Source organism: Lipophrys pholis (genome assembly GCF_963383615.2).
Source record: "Lipophrys pholis genome assembly, chromosome: 16".
In the NCBI taxonomy this organism is placed as follows: Eukaryota; Metazoa; Chordata; class Actinopteri; order Blenniiformes; family Blenniidae; genus Lipophrys; species Lipophrys pholis.
This window is the reverse complement of record NC_137634.1, coordinates 17627520-17646130: the sequence shown is the minus strand read 5'-3', so window position 1 is coordinate 17646130 and position 18611 is coordinate 17627520. Positions and strand designations below refer to the sequence as shown.

The window sequence follows — 18611 nt, the reverse complement described above, 5'->3', positions numbered from 1 at the left end:
TCATTCTTGGAATATATCTAAGATGATTTTTTTTCCGGTCTGAGTCCATAATTACGCCTGGATCTCTGGCTTGATTTCTTATATTACAGGAATTTAAAAAAAAAAAATGACAACATAACATGCAATGTATACACATAAATGTTTGTAATAGCAGTTTGCTGATTTTAAAAGGAATGACTGTTCTGGTATAGCACGCTGGTCTCTCTTTGTCAGCCTCTCTCAAGGTTACTCCAGTTCATTGGGAGTGTCTTCCTGCGTCACGTGACCGTGATGCGAAGTTACTCTGTGTCAAAGCGCCGCTCGGCTGCGGGGATGGCGTGATGTGCCCACCAGATTGACCTATCTATTTAATCAATTATCGACAAATCATAATAATAAACCCTCCCAAGAAAAACATCACCGAGGGGTCACTTTGAAAGCATTCAGCATTTTCAGAAAAATAAAGCGCTTTTACGCACAATTTATATGGATTTCAATTACAGCTTTGGAAGAGAGCACATTGCTTTCGTAATAAATATCAAACGTAACCGAGGAGGTGTTTTACAAATTGAGATGAGGTAAATTGTTAGTATTTTTTGCCAATAACCTTGGCGTCGATGAGATCTGTCCGACATACAAGCGCCTTAAATCCAGCAGGGGTGTCTGTCTGCCATGGCGCAGCGGCCAACTGGGTGAAGGTGGAGAACCCGTCAGGAGGAGAAGGATGCTGCACTGAGGCTGCCGGGGTTTGTTTCTTCTCTCAACACGCTCCGTTTGTACAGGCGAATTCTACACAGTTGAAACCCGCTGGACGCCGACTCTCTTCTGCCCCCCGCTCCCTCCACTGTGGTCCGTCTCAGATATATTGTCGTAGTCGCCCCCCCCCCCCCCCCCCCCCCGCGCGCTCCCTCCCTCCCCCCCTCCCTCCTTAATCTCCCCAGATTGTCGGCGACTTGCTGCAGTCGATTGCTGCAGTTTTTTTTTTCAGCCGTTCCTGCACCGGGACAAGCTGACTCAATGAGAAAGACATGCTCGCATTCGTGTTGGTTTCTGGCTCGCTCTGGATCATATTAGGTGAGTTCGTTCGCTTCGGAGTGACTGTGCGCGCGTTTTAGTCATTCATTTTCTCTGCGGCTCGGCGTTCCTTGGGCTGGGGCCAGGGACGATGCACCTGTCTCACAGAGGGGCTGAGGCACATTGTGTCTCACTCACTGCCGGCTTTTTCCTTTTCCCTAAACGATGCGAGCTTTCTGCTTGGTATATATACATATATATATATATATATATATATAAAATCTTGTCTGTTCAGTTTAACCACGAATATCGGCTGCATCATGGTCAGCCTGCACACGAAATACGCCGGTGACATTTTGGATTTGTCTCACACTACACGTGCAGGCCTGTGCAACGTTAGCGCAAACATCTTGTTATGTCAGGCTTTATTTGAACCTGAATTAATTCATATGCAAGAACTAGATTAATGGCGAATCATCTGCGGATGTTTGGATGAAACCTTTAATAAGATATGCGTTTGGGTGGATAAGCGCTACCATGCGGCTTGGATGCTTGTTCTGGGATAGGGATGGTTTCATTTATCGCACACAAAGTGTGTGTTTGTCATTAAATTACATCTTTTGGAAAAGACACTGGCGTCATTACGAGCCAAACGCGTGCATTTAAGGCCGGCCAGCTGCTAAGGTCGTGTGACATTGTGCGTTAAAACCGGACACACGTCATTTAAAACTCTCGCATCTGCTCACACCCTCTTATATATATATATATATATATATATTACAAAAACTGGCTATGATCGGCATGTTTCTACCTAAACCTCCACCTCCTGCTGCAGTTCTATATGGAATTGCACATGTCAGTTTGCCAAGAAGCCGGTTGTGAAAGTCAGCATTTTGACTGTGATGTGTCCTCCGCCATGTCTCAGTGATGGAGGAGGAGGAGGGGATGAGGAGGATGAGAGAGGATGACGCGCGTCAAACGGCCGCAGCTGATTGGACGGAGCTGTCCAGGAGCGATGGGTGCTGAAAATCCTGCGGCCTACCGGCAAAATATACAGCACAGCATGCTTCACTTGAACCGACACCACCCCCACCCCTGGTTCACAGAGCGCGTTTTAGACCGATGGTTGACCTCTAAGCCTGAATTTTTAAATATAATCCTCATAAAGCTGCGTTAGTGTTGAAGATGTCCAAGGCACAGCATGGGTGGGTGATTTTTCCACAATTATCCCGTGGATCATGCAGGCAGGCTACGTTTTACTGTCCAGTAGGCCAGTTTTATCAATTCATCCCTCCACCAATCAGCTGGACTGTGGCTGCCTTGCATAGTTGTTTGTGACATTCAAGACCAAACTGCTGGCATTTTGCCTGCTGCATTAATATTAAAATGAGCTGTTACAGGTTTGCAGGTGCCGTGTCTTCACTGACAGCCAGTTAGACCCATGGTCCAATGTGTTTTTAGCTGGTTTTAAAGCCAAGTGAATTGTTTCATTGAGCGTGTTGAAAGTGAAGTTAAAAAAGAGACATGGCACCTTTCACCTGTCATCACATCCCGACACCCTGCTGCTCCTCCATATGAATAATTCATTTTAATCACCATCTACTGCAGCCCTACACAGCGTGTAAACCTATTCTTTTTCCTCCCTTAATATTTAATTAAAAGAATGGCGGTGGGTCTACCTCACCATGGAACGCCAGTAACCGACAACATAACACATGTTTCAAGCCTAACCAAGTATTATAGACTTGTGACTAATGACTCAAGTGTGACATGAAAAGGTTGCCAAAATGATGACAGGTAAATGAATTAGACTCACTTGACTGCACAATGAGTCAGGCGAAACGTTAAGGGTTAAGTCAGCTGTGCTTTGCTGTCTGATAAATGTCTCTTATTGAGCTCATGAGCTAAGTTTCTGCAACAGTAACAGTCATTTCTTTGCATTTTGCATTCATGGTCGTGAATGTAAGACATACATTAAAAACACAGCACCTTAAAGCCTAAATCCCAGATATGATCAATATTATTAGTCAGTGTGGGTGCTCTCATAGCCACATGGCTGCTCTCTGTCTGAGTGGATTATTGCTGTTTATGTATTGCTCAGCACAACATCTTCCTCATATTGTTGGATTGCAGTAATGGCCTGGCCTAATGTGCTGATCCAGGTCGGTCTTCACTTACTGCACTTACTGTATGTCTTTGGAGTAATATCCAAGGTTGTCTTTGTTTAGCTGAATAGAATAGAAGGGAAATTCTTTAAAGAAGAAGACCCTTAAAAATATTTCCAGTGCCCTAAAACTATCCTCACCTTTCCAATCGAGCTGTAAAATCCTTCCAACCCCCCCCCCCCCCCCCCACACACACACACCCACACTTTGATAGTCAAATCAACCTGTGTGAGAGATGTATTAAATGTGCAAACACAATGAGTGCCCGGGTTTATTTGCATGCATGTACCAAGAAATGGGTGTTTGTACTGCTCGTCACTATAGCAGCACGTTTGTCTCATTTTCATGTAGGGAAGCAAGAGATGAGTGTGCACGTTGAGGTTGGAGACTGTCGGAGAGAAAGAGAGAGAGTGATGTAGGGAGGGGCGGGTGGGTGTGGTAAGAGAGTGAGTCGAGCAGAGGGTGGTGTGATACGGAAGCCAGCTAGGCTCAAACTATGCCATAGCGCGTCTCGCTGCTCTCCTCTTGCTTGCCTCAGCTTAATCTGTCTGGTGGCAGTTGGAAGGTAATCGCTCGTTTGCACAGGGTGATGTGATATCCGCCTGGTGCCCTCCTGATTCACACAGACACACACACACACACACACACACTCCCACATACACACACACACACACACACACACACACACACACACACACACACACACACACACACACACACACACACACACACACACACATGCACACACGTCTAAACAGACACACATCACACCTCAACGGCTGACTGGCTTCCTCCGACGTCTTTGTAAGTTCCGCTTTATAGACCACAGCTGCTTTCATTCTCATGCAGTGCAATTTCAGTTGAACTCTTCCTGCAATGGAGTCACAGTTTACATCTTTTGCTTTGCAATTATTTCTTTTCGTTCTTTTGCTCTGTATGCCATTTTTTTTTTCTCTTAAGACAGTGGTATTTCATTTTGTGGACTATCCATCCGCTGTGCATCTTTATGCTCCAGATATGATTCTCATCTTTAATGAATGATGATGGTCATCACCCACTGTGCTGCTTGAAAAGCAAGAGGTGAAATGGCTTTTCTTCATGCAGGACCAGGACGTTATTGCGTGCACAATTACCCCAGAGTCACAGTGACAGGAAAAAAGTTGTTGTGGTTTCAGTCATGGGGGGGGGGGGGGGGGGGTTTGGAGGAATGGTAGAGAAAGATAGGGGTAAGAGCTGAGGCCATGCAAGCGACGTTGATGGTTTAAAACAAGAAATGAAAAAAGTAAGAGTAAAAAAAGACGATTCAATTTGCTGATGCGAATAAAGCTACCAAACAGAATGAGAAATCAAGGTTAAGAGAAAGTTGAACAGCGGTCTTTAAATAGAGTGCCATAGCGAGGTTACTGCTGGTCATCTGCCTCTGTGCTAATAGGCTGTAATCTCCCCCACGCTGGACTCTAATCATTGGTGACGGGCCTCGGATGGGCTGATGGGGCGGGACTTAAGGGCGAAGGGTTGTGTTTCCTCCACGTTAAGCCTCAGAGGTCACAGGAAGTCTAGTCGGCCCGCTCGCAGCCTCTCAGCCTCAAGCTGCGGCAAACTTGAAGTAGGTGGAAACTTCCTTATAAAGGAAGTGAAAGATCTCCCTGTGGTGCAGGCGACATGACTCATGGTCAGGAGTTCTCTAGATTCAAATCAGTCTGTTTGGACAGTTTGACTCATTTTGTACAATGGGCTGAATAAAGCCCTCCTTTCACGGTGATGCAGTCACAGATGTGTTTATTTCATCCAATCATTTACAAGTTCCTAGGGAAGCAGGTATTTAGATGAGACAAGATGCTTTTCTCCATTTTGTGTGCGAATCCTCCATAGTTAAGGCAAAACCATACTCATGTAGGGATCACAGATTCAGCCGTGATCATTGTTGAGCTCCAGCCGCTCCCCACAAGCCAGGCTGAAAAAAAAAAAAAAAAAAAGAAAATCACATGCTTATTTTTGTTAGCCCAGCTGTTCATGCACAGTATGTGCACTAAATGTTTTGTAACAGATATGACACTGTATTATGTTCCCTCAGTACTGTATGTGACTCTGCACATCTGTCAGGCCTCCCAGCCAAGTGTATGTCTGCTGGTGTTCTCTCTTAGTTAAGCATGAGTTATGTAATTAAAAAAAAAAAAACACAGTCTTTTGTTAAATATATTCTTTGAATTTTACAAATATCAATTCTTTAATAGGGTTAGGCTTGGGGGGGGGTCTCTTAAACTGGAGTTTGCATATTCTCAATGTGCGTGAGAGAGTGTGTGATTGTCTGTCAACCTGCCCTCGTCCATCGTGGGGAAAAAATTTCTATAAATACTTATTACATGCACACATTAATGTTACCAGCTCAGTTCTCATGTAGATTTATCACTGTGTTGAGGAAGTGAGCTTTCCAGTTGCAGCAGGCTCTCACGCAGCACAATATCCAGCTTGAAAACAGTTCAACTATTTCCAGTTGGCAGGTATTAAAAATAAACTTCATTATTTCAGCATATCACCTCGAGTCAAGCGCTGTTACTACTTTATGCTTTAAAACTGGTCCCACACCTTCCAAATGTGCCCAAGAGAACAGGAGATTGTGCTGAACTGCAAGTTTCCACGTATCAGCACTGTTTCGACCTTGATTTTAAACCTCCCCACACTTTCACAGATTCATTTTTCAAGTCCTGCAGCCAGCGGCTTGAACGGCAGCAACAGTGAATACCACTTTCATGGCCCTCTGTGTGCCACAGTGCATTCCTTATAGAGCCAATTAAAACAGCGAGTTCTTTGAGTGCACGCATGCAATTGAAGGTCATGGGGGTTTGCAAACGGGGACGATGCCGACCTGCTGTTCTTCTGATGCACCAGCTGAAGCAACAATCTTTGTAGGCGACTCAAAGTGTGTGTGTGTGTGTGTGTGTGTGTGTGTGTGTGTGTGTGTGTGTGTGTGTGTGTGTGTGTGTGTGTGTGTGTGTGTGTGTGTGTGTGTGTGTGTGTGTGTGTGTGTGTGTGTGTGTGTGTGTGTGTGTGTGTGTGTGTGTGTGTGTGTGTGTGTGTGAGTCTCTGGGGTTGAGCTATTGAGTAGGATAATTAAACAGACAACAAGCAGCGGGTTAGAGAAAAAGCCTCATAATCAGATATTTTTATTAGGTTGGATTTTTCCTAAATGAGTGAAACAAAGACATGGATATTGTTTTCAGTGTTTATCAATCTGCTTTCCATACTCTTTTATCTAAAATGAGGGTTGCAGGAGCTCAGCTGAGGGAGGCAGGTTACATCCTGCACAGGTTGCCAATCCATTCCAAGGCTAACCCAGAGAGACAGCCAACCGCAAACACACACATTAACACTTACGGGCAATTTGGAATCACTAATTTAGCTTTAATCAGGGTTGTCAAACTCACTTTATTTCAACCGCCACATACAGAGCGGGCCGGACTGGAAAAATAGTGCCAGAATAACCTTTAAATTTCAACTTTAAGGTTGTTTTTTTTTGTTGTGGCGCAGAATATACGTGACGAAAATGTCAATATTTTCACAACACCAAACAGTTACAACCGAAAATGACTGATTTCAACATGAAGCTCATGTTACTTCTATTATGGTGTAAAATACAGTGATATTTTCAAAAAAAAGGTCTCCTCTAGCTTGCAATATGGGTGTTTTTACAAATTCGCCCTCACAGCATGGCTTTGGGACTAATGCTTATCTGCTATCTTTCATGGCAGCATTACCACTAAGATCTCAGCTCGGGTCTTACATGTTGTGTTGTGTCTGGTACTGTTGAGGAATCTGTTTAAAAAAATTTAATAAAAAACTTCTTTCAAATTTTGGCGGTCTTCATCAGAACCTCACAACATTGAAATTCCACACAGAAAATTCCACAAGTCAAACCAGGTTTATTCTAGCTGTGAGGTGAGAGTGTCAACCATTGACCTCGATGAGATATTGTACAGAGAAATTACTTGAAGAGAAATAATCTTGCACTGATTACTTTCTTTTATGGTATACTTCATTAGAATAATAAAAAAACAAAAAAACAACCTGTTCTTCTTTCCACCTTACATCTAAACATGCTCTGCCTTGATGATACAATTGTTCTGTATGGTACACTTGTATCCCAGCATCATGTAATGTGTGTTTCTACATAATTTCGTGTGATTGATCTGTGGTCAACGTAGATCGTTGGCCAGTGTTTCTTCCATTGTGTACTTCACGTTGTGTTGATTGATTTCCCATCCTGAAAGTGTGCACCTGTCTCTTTGTCTTTTCCCTGCCCTGTGTGTTTTGAAGTCACGGCCTTACCTGTATTTGTTGCCAGACCGTCTTCGTCTCTGGAGTCAAGCGTTCCAGCAGTACCTCCTTGTGAGTTAATTTTTTTTTTTTTTTCATTTGATCATTGCTCCTCATCGGTATTTTTGGATTCACTCGGCTCCCTCTGCACCTCTTGCCTGTTAGACTGCATCAAACATGCCTGCATGTAACGGACCATGAGCAGATGGTGTTGGAGAAAAACGTTGTCTCACTTGCCATGTGATTGCATTCATTCTCTGTGAGCTGTGAAAGATGAAATCTTAGTAAGCCTCCAGATGTTGGTGCTAAGCTCCTTGTAATTCTGATTATAGTAAATATACAGATTGTCTGCTCCATTTGGTCCCTGTTTTAAGAAAGAACAATTTCAATACTTTTCTAAGAGAAGGAAAATGGGCAAGGAATAAAATGACTGTGCAGATGTCTGCGTCTGTCCTCAAGACCCTCGGAGAGAAGCAGTGCTGTTTAATGGGAGGAAGACGTGATGATGACGCTACGATATGTCTGCACTTAAGCATCTGTGGGTTTGTTTCACCTTGCAGGTGCAGAGAGCCTAAAGTGGATTATTTGCAGACGTTCCCTCACCCTCACCCCTTTTTGATAATAGACTGACAAAACGTTGCGTGTAGCATCACTTTGCAGAGCTGAGAAATCCAAACGGAGCGCTCGATGTTGGGTGACATCTCACTTTACATCCCATGCATATTTATAGATCGACAGGATCCTCTCGAGCAACTTCACAGAAGATGGTACAACAAATACCATCACTGCAGCTGTGTCAATACAACAACTTTCTTCTGTCAACCCTGCACATCAGCTGTAATGTGACCCTGTTTCTTCTGCAGGTGCATAATTGCAATGAGCTGAGTGATACAGTAAAGTTGTTTTATCCTCAGTCAATCCCACTATATATATAATTATTCAGGATATTAGCTTTGCACTTTTATGGAAATCCCCCATTGTATAAAAAGTGTGTGAACCAACAGAATGTAGCAAATTGTTTATTAATAAATAATGTTTGTAGTCGAGTCTATAGTCAATACTCTATTGTAGATCGCCTCCTCGTTAAGTGGATAAAGAATGATATTTAATTTCCTCCCGAGCATGACTAACATTATCACTGTCACTACATCTGCCCCCAGGATTCCCCGCTCTTCAGTTATCCGCAGGTTGCGGTGGAGGGTGCATATGCGTGTCTGTATTCACGCGCAGTGGTGCTTTTGTAACCAGCGGTGCTCGGTCCCCAGCCTCCTCTATTCCAGCTCTCTGCACAGTGGTGTCAGTGGGTTATGGAGTCTGTCTATATTTAGAGCTGGTTGAGTGCTGTTCCCCCCCCTCTCCGCTGCCTCTCTTTTCAAGCACCGACTAACCCGCAGCAGCTCGGTCGCCTCTGCAGCCGGGCCGCATCTCCCATCAGGCACAAAACAAAACTCGTCGGTTAATGATTCAGTCGGCAAAAACATGTAATATGTGGATTGAAATGATGAGATTGGTCCAATATGCATGCTAACTGATTGTTAACGCAAGTAAAGTACCGTCTACCAGGGCAGCCCTTAATCCGTGATTTAGTACTTATGACCTTGAATTTGCTAAGATTGAATTTTAATTCATAGTGTCTGAATGCAGAGCACGTTGATTCTCTCTATTGACGTGAGAATGGTGATGTCCCTGTTTGTTTACTGGCTGATGTTTTGCTATTGATCTTCCTGTTTGGATACGTCAACCGGCACTCCAGTAGCGAGGAAGGGGGGAAACAGACAGTAATGTGGAAAATATAGAGAATGAAGTAAAGGAAAAATGACTTGCTGTGCTCTGTGCAGGCAAATGTAGGCTAACTAAATATAGGTTAACTATTGTTTGAAGCTAAAAAGTGTATGGTCATCATCACAACTCAAATCGGGATTTTTAAAATAGTATTAATGTGGTTTTTGAGTTAATTTGATAACATTCAATTACATTGATTTACAGACTAATTACTTTAACATGATTTTTTTTTCTCAAATGACTACATTAAATAAGTCTTGTATAAGAGAAATGTGATTAGTTAGAAATGTATAGTATAAACTTTAACTTATTTATTATGTTTTTTATTTTTATTTGGAGAATTATTTCATAATAACACAGTATTTCCTGAATCGTAGAGTAGAGTGAGTTGCTCGATAATCAGTGCTTACACCAGGATGCTCATGGTTTTAATATTACATTCAAGTACTGAGTTGACTTTGCAGATTGTACATTTCAATGTACATGACAAGTTTGGGTTTGTTCATTTGGGAAATTGTGAACAATTTTATCAGAAGGATCCGATGTGAAATAAGAAAACAAGTGCTGTTTTTCCCGAGTACTCAGCATTGAGCATTTTTTCATTTTTGAATTAGTTTTTTCAGCAAATTTAAAAGACTTATTGCTAGGTTTTTTTTATTTATTTTTTTTACTTTTGAATTATCTTAAACAAACACAACCGAGCTTTGGCTGTATCAATGTAAACATAAACCTCAGTTAGAAGAATGCATACATTTCAAATAGCATTTCATTCCTTTATATTTCATTCGAAAAAATCTGGATATGGAACATAGACAGACATTATGGGGTGGACAAGGGGATATCTTTGTTGGCAAACTAGATACAATAAACTGGAAATCACTTGTGTTGCTTTAAAATGGAATGGATCAAGTCTTCATAGTGATTTGTTGGTGGACCACTGATGAAAGAATAGCTGTTGGGAAATGTATGTGTTTATTGCAGGAAGAATGGCAGGACATTTCTGCCAGCGGGTAGACAGTAAATGATCATTTCTGTCACATGTTTCGTGTTACGTTAAGCATTAAACACTAAACACAGGACATTTTTTAAACAGTCCTTTGCACCAAGAGATGGTCGTCACATGGCGTGGGAGCTCTATCTCAGCTATGGGATGTAAATTTGGGACACATCGTCAGTGTTTTACCTTTGAATCGGGTGTTTCGGCTTTTTAAACGCGAGACACCCTCATCAAAGCTGGTCAGCTACAAGGTGACCAAGACTGAGCTTGCATCTCACCCCCCCCCCCCGATCATGGGGATTTTCTGGTTATTTCAGTGGTGCAGCCCTCAGGTCATCCTTCACTGTTCCCAACTCTCTCCTATCTGCAGCTTTGGGCCACTTCACGCGTTGATCCTCCACCAGTATTTCTGTGCTTGTACCAAACCTTTTCAGTGACATGGGTGCGACCGACTTGACTGGTTGCTCCGTTTGACAATGAGGTTACGGAGGAGTCTTGGTGTTTAGGTCATAGTTCTGTTTTTACACACATCACAGGGACGCTATGGGTTTCTGGTTAGAAGTGATAGTTTCTGTCTGTCTGAACCGAAACTCCAGCGTTGTTTTTTTTAAGAAAGCGGAATCTGGGAAATCGCTTTGGATCAGGTGTTGGTTTTCCGCAGTGGACCTGAGTCATAGCGGCGATGACAAATAGTTTGTATGATCACGTGAAAGTGAGGTGTTATTTCTAAGTTGTCCTGTACAAACGTGACGACCGATGTTTGTGTGTGTGCGTCAAGTACGTCACAGTGCAGTGACAACTTCTGCCCTCTGGGAAAAGATACTCTCGGGCTTATATGATTACTTTGTTAAAGAATACAATTTATTTTCCCCGCATACCGTATACAGTACTGTGGAATAAGATACTTTTAAACACACAAACACGCATCTTTAGGATCTGCTGCTCACTCTACTGTGATTTAAAAGAAACAAAATAACTTTTTTTCAATCTGTATGCGCCTGTGCAAAGTAACCTTTCATTTCAATAGGGAGTTGTGGTAGAGAGTTAGGCATTTACTCTATTGAGTACATTTCGTTTTCCATAACTTCAGTACATAATTCAACATAGTTAAAGTTTGAATAAGTTACCAAATACGTTAAGCAGGAAATCAAAATACATGGACAAAACACATAGTATAGAAACTCCACACAGCAAGTTTCCCCACCTTATACCGGTGAGGTCTTTCTATGACAAAGATTAGCAACCACTGTAAAGGGAAATCATAGCTTAGCTTTTCATTTTTATGCGCTACTTCATAAATTAAGATTTGTAACTTGTTTTTAAAACTTGAATTTATGTACAACCTCTTAACACGCGCTTGCTTCTTTTACCTCCAGGCCAGTGAAGTAATTCATTACCTCCTGAACCAAAAGCTTCCCGTGACAGTGTAGTTATGCCTTCGTAGCCAGGTCAAAGTGTTGTCCTTGGTTTACAGACCTTTGTTTACAGTCATTTTGTTTACAGTCTCAAATCCAAGTTTATCAAATGACAGTTTCTGGGTCCTATCAGTCAACAAATTTTGATAAAGCTTTTACTGCACAGTGTGACAAGACAGAGCACTTCTTTTCAGCCACGTGTTTAATGATTTGGGTTTTTATCTAAAAGACATTTGTTGTGCCACTTATAGACAATGATATTCAATAGGAGAGAGCTCAGTTATTATTTAACAGTGTTACCGTGGTACAGAAGTCAGTGTGTGTGAGACGGTCTGTCTCTGTGTTGGACTGGTGAGGTGTCCGGGGTGGACGCTGCTTTCGCTCGCTCAGCTGGGATCCGCTCAAACACCTGTAACCTCTGACCTATAGCAACCGTTAGAAAGAGGCTGCTTCTCTTCTAATAGGACGTCTTTAAAGTCACACTTGTGACATTCGAGCTCACAAGTGCTCACAAGTTTGGGCCGCCTTTTAGTAAAACAGTAGATACTGTCTTCTCAAAATAACAGGTGAATAAGGGCGTTAAGGTTCCCACGGCCTATGATATTTATAGTTATCGCCATCAGCCTGTTGGTGCGCACTTTAGTGAGACAGAGAAGAAGTGTGACTGAAAACAGACAGGAAGTGATTCTGATTGGCTGTGAGCTGCAGCAGTGCCCCTACTGTACACTATGCGTTTGATCAGGTGGACTTGTCTGTGACTCACGTCCCAGGGGAAGGAAGGAAACCCTCAAGTCAGCACAGCCGCCAGCCTCTCCCTCAGCTGAATTATGCATTTCACAGTGTGTGTGCGTGTATGCGTGTATGCGTGTGTGTTTGAGAGGAAGCAGAGCCTTAATGAGCACCATACATGTTATCTGCTATTCAGGCATATCACATCTCAGCCCTGTAGAATAGATAAATATGGCCCATCTGCTTTCAGAGTAAAAAGCAGGAATGCAAGGGAGGAAACCCATCAGTCAAACTTTTTGTAAGTGTGTTCCGTGCGTTTAAGGTCACTGAATTTGAGTGGTTAGGTCAAGGATACTAATAAAAACTGTTATCAGACCGGAGCGTTACAGAACAGATAAAAATTACCCTGAGAAATGTGTATCTTCCTGTAGTTTCCTGTAGGGTTTAAATAAATGGTGTCTATAGCCCCAATCACGTATGTGAAGTTGATGACTACTTCCTGGACTAGTTCCTGTTTGTTTTCAGTCCCTCCAAATGTCAGAAAACGGTGACAGCCATCAGTGTTCTCACACGTTTCACTACACATGAAGTCTCAAGAGAGTCACTGACTTTGTCTGAGACTCAGTGTTTTATTTATGGATATTTCATTTTACTCACATTTTAGTCTGCCTGACTGATTTAGGCCCGCATTGCACAAGTGAGCATATTTGGTAACTTTCATGCAAAACTAACAATTGTAAATTGATTGTACACAACAGGCAAAACATAGGGATCAGTGTTGTTTTCATAGTATTCCCTAAGTTTGTGCAGTAATACCTTTTTTTGCCCTTTTCTTTTTTCTCCATCTCTCAATGTCTTTGCACCTGACTAAAGTCTTTCATTTGAAAATGTGAAACAGTGGCATGACAGCATTGGCAAAATGCATCTAATAAGTCATCTTTTTGAAAGATTACACTTTATACAGTAGTATATTAGTCCCAGATAGTGTGACTTGAGCCCTTTTCCCCAGTTTGGTCATTCCTAAAGCCAGGAATGATGAGATCTGTGTAATATCGATCATGTTTACATTCAACATTACATTCTGTGGCATACTGTGTTTGTGCAGCAAAGTGCTTTAGTGGTTAATACTATCACTTCATAGTGAGAGGGTCTCTGGTTTGAATCCCAGTTGGACCAGAGAGCCTGTTATTGTGGAGGTTTCATGTTCTCCCTGTGCATGTGTGGTACTCTGGTTTCCTCCTACTGTCCAAATACATGTGTTTTGATTGCCTCTCAAATTGTCCGTGAATGTGTGTGACTCCCTCCCTTTACTCATATTAAGCTGGGATCAGCTCCAACACCTCAAGACCTTTTATTGGATGAAATTGTACACCTGGTGGCTGATGGCATTTTTATTAATTTTTTTTAAGACTGGCTTTAGAGTATTGTAATATTCTTTACCAACATATATCATAAAGTTTCAAACTATCATAGCCTTACAAGATCACAAGTGATGATACTTAGTACTTTTTTTTGATAGTTTTTCACCATCTGGAACACATTCAACAGGGGAACATTTAGTGACATATGTTTAACTTTGAAAAGTTTTAACTGTGGAACTGAAAGAAGCAACACTTTTTTTTAATAGTGGCTGTGGACAGATTGCCACATTTTCACATCATTCATTTTATGCTAACGGCTGCAATCTAGTGCCAGCTGCCAGACATGGGTTCGATCAGTTTCAGTCTCTCTTCTCTCTTTTTTAATTTTTTTTGGGTCAATCATACCCATACATCTGTACCACAGCTGCATTTCCACACCTTTTTACATAATGGTAAAAATATAAGCTTTGCACAGCCTCGGAGAATATACATGTCTGATATGCTGTTTCTCGCTATATTCTTTTCCGATAACCCAGTTCTGAAAAATGACTTTTGCTACCACAACCAAACATACATTACATTTGCACTTGGGAAAAGTTTTCTCGAAACCACACGTGACTGAACGTCCTTCTTCTTGCAGAGCTCAGTTCCACCCTGATGGAGAAGATGCAGGCCCAGGAGATGATGAGTGGCCTGAGGATACCAGAGATCAGCGATCTTGGACAGTTATTCCGCTCGCTGCCGACTTCCACGCTGGTGGGCATCGGCGCTCTGACCGCCGTGCTGGCCTACTGGTTGGCCACCAGGCCCCGTCCCATCAAGCCCCCCTGCAGCCTGCAGCACCAGTCTGAGGAGGTGCCGGTAAGACTTGCGCGTACACAGATGCATGGATGTGTTCAGATCATATTCACAAGGGTCGCAATAATGAAGTACAACGCGTCGAAGCAGGAACAAATCCACATCTACAGAAAAATATAAAATAAAAAATGTTGAGGCCAAAAACTCGGGATAAAATATTGTCCTATTAGTTATGAGCCTTCAGAATAAATCAGATTCTTAGAGAAAACCCTAAAAGGGTGCAGTATTTTAAAAGCTTCAGATCAAAAGTTAACCGTGGGGTATCCAGGAGGTCGAGAGGGCAGATACCAGTAAATCCGAGATGTGGGAGGAAGCCGTAAGCAATTACAAACTGGCAACTTCAGTAAATCTATTCAATATTGAATAACGGGTGAGGAAATGTGAGTCAGCATTGTAGTTATGGAGTGCATCAAAATCAGTTTTTTAAAAAAAACTAACTACTCTTGTTGTTTTATTCAGCCAGAGAAGATCGCTTTGAATAAGTGTGTGAAAAAAACCAATGTGAGACACATACATCAATCATCCAGTGATGTGGCGCTGCAGTTTGTGAACGCTGATAGTCACACACCTATGACCTATTTCAGGGTCGCCAATTAATCCTCAAACGGAAGTTTCTGATCAGTACACATGCACATAAAAGATGGGAACTGAGCAAACAGCATCATCATAATTGGGGAAACACCAGAGGTGGAATAAAAACTGAAAGTGGCAAATGATTTCAGAGCAGTAAAGTTAATTCTGCTTTTAGTCACAGAACAACATGTTCTCTTTGTTTCCCCCGCATTTACTGTTTTTACACCTTATTAAGAGTGCCTTGCTGGGTAAATCCAAACCTGTTTTGATAAGTTGTGTGTGACGTTTGGCTTCGCGCCACCATGGGCGGGTTCACCTAACCCCACACACACACACACAAACAGACACACACACTCTCACCACAGGCCTCTTTCCAACAGGTGAAGTTGACATCATGAGTTCAGCAGTAATTGTGAAACTCATTTGAAAAGCTTTTTTTTGTGGCTTTGAGGTTTTTTTTTCTTTTTTTTTTTATCTCTTCGGTAACCTGAGAAGATTTCCGAAGAGGAAAAAATACAAACAGCAGGTGCAAAGTGCTTTTTCAACCCACCCCATTGTGTGTGTGTGTTGAGGGGGCTATAAAGCTCCAGATGTTCTATTATTCCGCCTGAATCGTTAATCTAAATGACTTGCCAACTGTATTATCTTCATATGAAAAGAACAGGATAATCAACCAGAACACTCTTCATTTCAGGAAGGATCCAAAAGTGTTATGAATTCAGAAATAAAAAGAAGGATTATCATTTGACAAAGAGAAAAGTTCCTCATACTGTCCTCAAACCCTCAAAACTCCTTCATCACTTACTTTTTATGCCGGAGCTGAACCACTCCAACACGCTATCTCTGTTTCTCTCCGACTCAGCGTGAAGACGGGGGTCGCAGGTCCATGATGGGAGACCCGTCCAAGTTGCTGGCTCATTACCATGACGACGCCAGGACCATGTATGAGGTCTTCCAGCGAGGCCTCCATATATCTGGTGGGTAGGATGCAAGGTGGAGAAAAATGGCTAAAATTTCTCCTCATTCAGCCTTAAAACATAACTTCGTCTGTCTTTGGTCCTTCAAACGGTTATGACTTGGGATTAATAAAGAATATTAAATGTAGATGTGGTGACAAAGATTGTTGAAAATTGATTCTAAGCTACTCAATATTTCTATATAACCTTAATAGTACCACTCTGGGATATATAGTAGGGCAAAGTAGGGCAGAAATGGTGCTCTGAAATGTAAACATCAAGTTATCACCAACTTTACTGTTTCGTTGGCTGACATTTTAATGTAAATTTCTCTCACCATTAATTAAGACAGAAATCAGTCTGGACATTTGGGAATATTTGACTTAAAATAAGCTCTTAAATGCAAATTGAAGTCAAAGTGAACCAGTATGTTTTGTAAACTTAACCAAGAACAATACAGCTTTTTAACTGAAGAGAAAATGCCTTTAAACTGATGTATATATGTGAGGATTTCTCCTCACTTCCCACTTTGTTTAGAAAATCAGTGTGCTGTTAATATATGTCTATATTAATGTTACTTTGCTGTCATTTGATGATGTAAACCCTAAATGTCTCTTTTGATAAATATGGCTGTCCTGAGAATCTAACTGAAGCACAGTAAAGTCGTGATGTTGTTTATCACCTAAATTAGTTGTCTGACTAATAAAACTTGTCATTGTCAGGCACAGAAGCACAATCAAAACCTCTGAACGAGGGGCTATGAACACACTCAGAATCATCATTTCTACTGGATGTCAGTCCAGCTTCTCCTCAATGCACAGTGCAGGACACAAGCTGACAGAGATCACATGCCATCTGATAATGCTGTGGTCTGACCGTGAAACCTCCAATTACGTTCTCTGCTGCTGGAGATAAAAACGAGTCATCTGGTTGCCAAGGCGATGGCCATCGTCGCTACTGGTAACAGTGTCTGAAGTCACGACCAATGAGTTTTAAGATGAAGCGACTGAGTCACAATGCAGATTTTTCCACCTGATGTCGCTCCAGCTGTACCCAGCCGGGATCACACTCCGTGACAGGACACATTCCACCTCGTCAGTTCTATAAGCCCTTTTTCTAATGACATTTTTTTTTCTTTTCAATTAGGTTTGAAAGTGGCGCATCAAAAATAAGAATGAGGCATAATTGTAAACTCTTATAAGGTCCTTCCACGGATAAAAATATGTAATTGGACAATTTGATTTAAAAAAAAAAAAAAAAGCTGATTTGGGTTGTTACAGACTGTCCTAAGTTCAGGCCACGGTAATGTGTCTAAAGTTTCTTGTTGGGTGTATGACGTTAACTAACGCTTTGCCTCCTTGTGGGTTCAACAAGGTGATGGACCTTGTCTCGGCTCCCGACTCCCAAACCAGCCTTACAAATGGCTGTCCTACAAAGAGGTGAGTGCCAATGTAGGGACTTCCTGGGCCTGTACTGTGAGGTGGGAGACTTCAGGCAAAGCTGCACGGAAAAAGAAATGATTATACATACAAAGAAATCTACTAAATATCACAAAGTGAGTACAGCCTCACTACAATGACTTAAACCATTCGACACGCATTTCTTTATCCAACTTCCTGGTCGCCAGATTTTGCAGGTTATAATATCACTTTTTGGCCTTTTTTTCCCTTTCAACTTTTGTAGTTATACTATGTCAATGTTTGTGGAAATAAATGAAGATGCTTCAGTTTGACTGTAGTCGAAAGCCGGATACGCTCTTGACAGACAGGCGAAACATGAGATTTATTAGACGCTTAGAAGCTTTAGTTTCGTTTCACTGTTATTCCCTGACAAATCTGGGCCTGTTTAGAGTGCCATTTACAGAGAGAACTCGTCATTGTTACTGAAGCATGTCTCATATTCTATGTTGGGAAATATTATGCAAGACTTCTGCCGAAGTACGGAAATTTTGATTACACTGATGCAACTTTCTCCGCCACATTTGCCTTACAGCTTCAGTTCTTTTTTTTTTGTTTTTATTTTCCGAGTGTCTTTCACAATCATGGGAGTTAAAGAAAAAAAAAAGGGGGTATTCCGTGTTTTAAATAAGGTAGTTCACTTCACCCGGTGGTAAATTGTGCAAATTTAAAACTTGATCATATTCTATAGTGGCTATTTGGTGGAGAGAAAAAAAGACATTATGACAAATGTTTAACTGATATACGAGGATGTCACTAAATCTTCCTAAAATATATCTAAAACCATATTTGAAATGAAATAATGTGGGCTCTTCAGGTAATTTTACTGGCAGTTCTAAGCTCAAAATGTCCTGTTTTTCCGCTCCACAGGTTACAGCCCGGGCAGAGCATCTGGGTTCGGGCCTTCTGCACCAGGGCTGCCAGCCCAACCCCAACCAGTTCATAGGAGTGTTCGCTCAGAACAGACCTGAGGTACCAAATCTGTAGTTTAGATAACTCACAGACATGAGA

General features: G+C 41.8%; 1 protein-coding gene across 8 annotated transcripts in view; it reads left to right on the top strand.

The window, feature by feature from the left end:
• The first annotated feature begins 651 nt into the window (after positions 1-651).
• acsl6 (acyl-CoA synthetase long chain family member 6) overlaps positions 652-18611 on the top strand; it is a 32895-nt gene continuing 14935 nt past the window's right edge. For 3 of the 8 annotated variants that reach the window (XR_013936119.1, XR_013936120.1, XM_080483332.1), the window contains exons 1-6: positions 938-1053; positions 7473-7544; positions 14397-14617; positions 16050-16164; positions 17518-17582; positions 18471-18572. Coding sequence is in view for 3 of the 8 variants with exons in the window: in XM_080483332.1 (XP_080339458.1) it covers positions 14414-14617; positions 16050-16164; positions 17518-17582; positions 18471-18572 (486 nt within the window). In the remaining 5 variants the exon portion in view is untranslated. Of the gene's footprint in view, positions 1054-3735; positions 3963-7472; positions 7545-14396; positions 14618-16049; positions 16165-17517; positions 17583-18470; positions 18573-18611 lie in introns of those variants that run through there. The other 5 variants (XR_013936117.1, XR_013936118.1, XM_080483331.1 and 2 more) reach the window with 4 other exon arrangements.